The sequence below is a fragment of the Guillardia theta genome (assembly GCF_000315625.1).
Source record: "Guillardia theta CCMP2712 unplaced genomic scaffold GUITHscaffold_238, whole genome shotgun sequence".
NCBI classification, from domain to species: domain Eukaryota; class Cryptophyceae; order Pyrenomonadales; family Geminigeraceae; genus Guillardia; species Guillardia theta.
This window is the reverse complement of record NW_005434438.1, coordinates 1-4,999: the sequence shown is the minus strand read 5'-3', so window position 1 is coordinate 4,999 and position 4,999 is coordinate 1. Positions and strand designations below refer to the sequence as shown.

The following is a 4,999-nucleotide window of genomic DNA, read 5'->3' as shown; positions in this document are numbered from 1 at the left end:
ATCATCATCATCATCTCAATCATCATCATCGTCATCTCAATCATCATCATCATCATCTCAATCATCATCTATCATCATCATCATCATCTCAATCATCATCTCAATCATCATCATCATCATCATCATCATCATCATCATCATCATCATCATCATCATCATCATCATCATCATCATCATCATCATCATCATCATCATCATTTTTTCATGCGAGTACCCTTTTAATAAGGCAATAAGGGAACTGATGCAGATCATGAGAATCATAGCAATCAACAAGAATATCACATAGGCTATATCAAGATCATCGGGTTCCATCGATCCAACCGCTGCAACCAGGAATGAGATGCACAAACCAAGATCACCCATAGTTGAGAATAGATGCGAGATCCATTCAAACCAATCAATCTGTGGAGCCCGTGGGATCGAGATGATCAATGAATAAAGATTCGGATCCCAATCGTATAAGTCCCATACCACCATGCATGCTTGCAAACCCGCCCTCTCAAGCCCACCTGCTCCTACCCCCATCGGCATGCCTTCATGCGCCGATCATGGCAGGTTATTGGTGTCTCCATCTTCTTGCAGCCTCATGTCCTTGAGGTCCTGTCTTGCCTCCTTCACCTCTCAGCTCCAGCTGTACCATCTCTTAGCTTCCGGTGACCTCCCTCCCCCTTGTTGGACCACCCCGCATACCTTCTCTCCCCTCGGAAGAGGAGAGAGGGAAAGAGCAGGACAGGGAGAGGGAAGGGAGAGGTCAGGTGATGTGAGGGAGAGACAAGGAGAGAGAAGCGATAGAGTCAAAGAGGAAAGAGAAGGCCCGGAAGGGAAGGAGAGCCTCAGAAGGAGGAAGGAGGGAGGAAGAAGGGAAAGAGGGAAAGATGAAGGGATAGAGCCTCGGAGGAGGAAAGGGAGGAGTTTACCTCCCAGTAAACTTAGAGACTTCTATCTTCTGCTTCTCTATCTTCTTCATCCATATTTTACTCGATATCAAGATGTAAACTTCCGGATGACCAAAAAACCAAAAAAGATGTTGATATAAAACGGGGTCCCCTCCTCCTGAAGGATCAAAAAAAGTTGTGTTAAAGTTTCTATCACAAAGTAGCATTGTAATAGCACCAGCACAAACAGGCAAACATAATAATAACAAAAACGCAGTAATTAATACGGACCAAACAAATAAAGGAATGCGATGTAAACTCATACCAGAAGTAAACTAAAAATGCCGGTAGTAAATCAACGGCTCTTCCTCCTCTAACTAAAACAATAGAATGTTCTTGTAGATTGTGTCCTTCATTGACAATCTTTGTGTTGTGTATACTAGCCGCCAACATCATGAGTCTGGAAGCGAATTGGTTGATTCATGACCTCGAAACAAGGAAGAGGAGGAAAGAAACCTCAGCCGGAAAGGAGCCCTCAGCCTCGATCTAAGCAATCAGGAGCATTTCGTCTGAATCAAATCCGCAAGGCCTATGCGCACAAGACGGATACCGGGCCGTCTGGGTGATGTCATCCAACTCCCTTTTCCTTGTCAACATTCCAGGATCGGTTGCGGCGGTGGGGAACGAAGCGTTCCTTCTTGATAGCTGCCACTGACGGTAGATTGCAGCCGCTTGTAGACGCGAAGAATCGGCAGGTCAAAGACTTCAAACAGGTCAATGGTGTCACGTTCAGCAAATTCACACCTGACATTAAGAAGCGTTCGATCATCCTTGCAAGCGAAAACCTTCTGGTGCTTTCCTTCTACGAAATAACGCCCGATTTCTGCCCAGCGTCCCGATCGATGGCAACTACACTTCTACACAGATTGTTAGTACGATCCCTACAGCCCGCCGGTCAGCGGAAAATCTGCACCGGCCCTTAGCCCTTCGCTTGCTTCCTGTCAGATCCTGTTCTGCGTGACAGAGGGCTTTGCTTTCAAGACCAATACAGAGATCTATTACGAGCCAAAGAAGGGCTACTTTCTTTCTTGCTACTGCCTTCCTCAGGGCTACTACGGCAATCCGATCAATCCCAACAACAACGTCCCCTGCACGCGCTGTCCGGCAGGCACGTACTCCTTCAACAGCACTTCGTCTAATGCCTGGAAACAGCACGTCGTCCAATGCCTGGAAACAGCACGTCGTCCAATGCCTGGAAACAGCGGTTGAACACGTCGTCCGTCGGCAGCACCTACTGCGTCTGCAACAAGAGCTACGCACCTTACGAACTGCGGCCTGATTCGAATCCGGAAGGGCTGCCGGTCGTCTACACCGGGCCGGATACGTCCGAAGTTCGATGCACGATCGTTGGAAGCGGGACTGGAAGATATTATTCCTGCGACCTTGCCTGCGTTTACACCCGCGGTTCTTGCGAACAAACATCGAGGAAATGCCTAGGAGAGTCATGGAGATGAAGGAGGTCCCCTCGGTGCCTTCGGTGCCGATGTATGTCTCGACATTCTGCTTCTTGGCCTCCTCCATCTGTTGAATAAACCATGCTCTCGACTCTGAGCTCCATTCGCTCAGAGAGTCCGAGGCTTCTCGGAACAGGTCGCGTCTCGCCTGCCGACATGTCGAGCGGATGGCTTCAGCGATACTTCACCCTCTCGACGAGGCAGCAGGTTGCGAATGCTCTCATGATACTGTAGTACCTGACGCCACGAGACAGTCCTCGGAGGTGGGCCGGGAGTCCGCCGCAACCACTGTGACATCAATGGGACCTGACGGTACGGTACTGAGGCGGGCTCCCGGAGGCTCCGCCGAGGCGGCTTGGCCCGCCGTGCTCACCTGCCCGGTGGCGGCGCCCCGGAGCCCACTGACCTGACCGACCGTACTGAGTGGCGACTGTACGGCCCATTGAGTCACGCCGTCACGGCCGCCGGGCCCGGGGGCCGGGCCCGTGCACTGCGGCACGGTGAGTAGCCTGGCCCTAATTTACAGTTATATAAGACAGTTACACCAGTCGTTGTGCGTCGTTACATCCCAGCAGGATTCGGGATGGCGGGAGGGGCGAGGGGCGACGAGGCGAAAGATGGCAGGGAGAAGTCGGGAGGAGAGAGAGCAGTGCATGACAGGATGTCCTCTTGTTGTGCCCGTTGCAAGGTGAATGGTTGCATGTCGATCTAGAGGAGGCAGCTGGATACGCATGCCTATGTTGATGTGATGCGAGGTGGGGCGGGGGGGGGGGGTTGAAAGAGAAGCCGAGCAGTGGAACTATCGATAGGCAGCGAGTGATGACGGACAATGGTGCGAGTGCGATCATGAGTACAACGGTGGTCATGGTATGGCAGGCGAGAGAGATTCTTTTCACTTTTATGTTGCGAGACCTGTATACAGCACCGATTGTAGCCGAGAAATGTATTCTAGGGAGGAGCGAAGGGATATATGTAGCAGGCTGGAGGCAGATAGTCACAATGAGCAACAGAGCGTGCTGAATGAATGTTGTGGAAGATGATGGCATTCTATGCATCTGCACGGAGGGATTGAGATCGGATTGAACTACTTCATGGAGCTTGCAAGGCCGTAAAGACATCAGTCCCTCCTCGCGGCCTCAACCATGGCGTTCATCTTATCATCGCCCAAGGTGATTGCAACATGGAACATGAACTGAATGATGGACGATGGTGCTCAGATTCTTGACTGCGAACCCAATGACGAGGTGGTGAAGAGCATGAAGTTCGACAAGGTATGTGCGATGCCATGCTTGCTGCGTCCTGTTTGTCACTTGCCGAGTGCAGACGAACAAGTTCCTGGCGTCTCTGACTCGCTCTTGTCTCTCCATCTGGGGAGGAAAAATTGAGAGGGTTTGCAACTGAGACCATCGTCAGAAGGTTAGTGATTCTCATGCCTAGGTCCTACTTGCTCAGCATATCAGGAGCAACATGGATGGGATGGATGGGAATCGAGAAGTAAAACTTGCTATCTCTTGTCTGAGTATAGAATAAGTGTGGAACAAGGTGATATGGAAGCACGGCAGCACGGAGCTTGCTGTGCTGACAGGTGAAGGACTTGAGAACGTTGCGCTATCGCTTACTAGTATGGCTGGACCATGAGCAGAGAGTGGAAGTGTTCTTTTCTATTCACTCATCAAGGTGACTTGCTCTTTTCTCTCCAAGCAAGTCACGCGTCGCTCAGATCCCGTCATACTCCATCCCTGCCCTGTTGGGAGACATAGGTGCGCGAGCACAAGGCGGGCGAGCGGAGAAAGGGCTGTTGGCTAATTCGAGTGATGCAGATCAGTACACCTTGCAGCTAAGGCACCGGATGCCTCCCCCCGGTCGACTGCAAGCTTGTGTCAGGCCTTGTGGGTCTGATCTTGGATCCAGATGGCAAGTTTATCTCTTGCATAGCGAGGGACAAAGTTGGGATCGTTTGCGCGACGTCAGAAGTGAGAATGTTCCTTCATCTCCTCTTTCCCTTGTCTCACGGTTTCGTTCAGGGAGACCTCCTCCGAGTGTCGTGGTCCGGGTATGTGATGATGCACATGGATGTGAGCGCTTGCTCTGCTCTGTCCCTCGGTTCTCATGTTCACTCTCCTTAGCTCGGAGATCGTCGCATGCAAGCCCCGACAGGGGACGAAGGTAGACCTTGCATGGACCTTGGCAGAGCTGATCCTCCCTTCACAGACGCAGGGATCGACGAAGAAGAAGGTTCGCATGCTCCGGGAGCCGCGAGGCCGAGCAGGAGGAGCTCGCCGGTCAAGTCTGCCAAGGACAGGAGGCCGATACCCAACGGCTACATCCGGCATCCTGCCGCTGACAGTGAGGCGGACTCCACATTCTACAAGGTCCTCCGGCTCTACTACGAGAAGGTCCACCCAGAGAAGGTTCAGCAGGACCCGGAGTTCCTCCCCCGCATCTGCAGGGAGTGGAAGGGACGCGAGGCAGAGCTCGTCGCCCGCCTCTACCGCAAATATGGCAAGCGGATGGACGCCCTGAGCGCATATGTGCAGATGGACTTCAGGAACCATCCTGGAGAGGAGGATGAAGAAGGTGAGCAGTTGATAGGTGGGGGGTTGGGGCAAG

The 4,999-nt window shown here is 52.1% G+C and overlaps 3 protein-coding genes across 3 annotated transcripts; 2 read left to right on the top strand and 1 right to left on the bottom strand.

Annotated features, from left to right (window-relative positions):
* Positions 1–982: 982 nt before the first annotated feature.
* On the bottom strand, positions 983–1,201 carry GUITHDRAFT_48929 (hypothetical protein; the record flags this gene model as incomplete). The annotated part of the gene is made up of 1 exon (XM_005819204.1): positions 983–1,201. A coding segment is annotated over one exon (219 nt), but the record flags the coding sequence as incomplete, so codon positions are not given.
* A 156-nt stretch (positions 1,202–1,357) lies between these two features.
* On the top strand, positions 1,358–2,389 carry GUITHDRAFT_121542 (hypothetical protein; the record flags this gene model as incomplete). Its single annotated transcript, XM_005819203.1, has 4 exons — positions 1,358–1,497; positions 1,669–1,726; positions 1,881–2,034; positions 2,088–2,389. The coding sequence occupies 4 exons, from the start codon at positions 1,358–1,360 to the stop codon at positions 2,387–2,389; spliced, it is 654 nt and encodes a 217-aa protein (XP_005819260.1).
* Positions 2,390–3,531: 1,142 nt separating this feature from the next.
* Positions 3,532–4,966, top strand: GUITHDRAFT_148731 (hypothetical protein; the record flags this gene model as incomplete). The annotated part of the gene is made up of 10 exons (XM_005819202.1): positions 3,532–3,558; positions 3,607–3,660; positions 3,713–3,778; positions 3,827–3,883; positions 3,932–3,974; positions 4,032–4,066; positions 4,110–4,149; positions 4,274–4,362; positions 4,414–4,464; positions 4,516–4,966. Coding segments are annotated over 10 exons (913 nt in total), but the record flags the coding sequence as incomplete, so codon positions are not given.
* Positions 4,967–4,999: the final 33 nt, after the last annotated feature.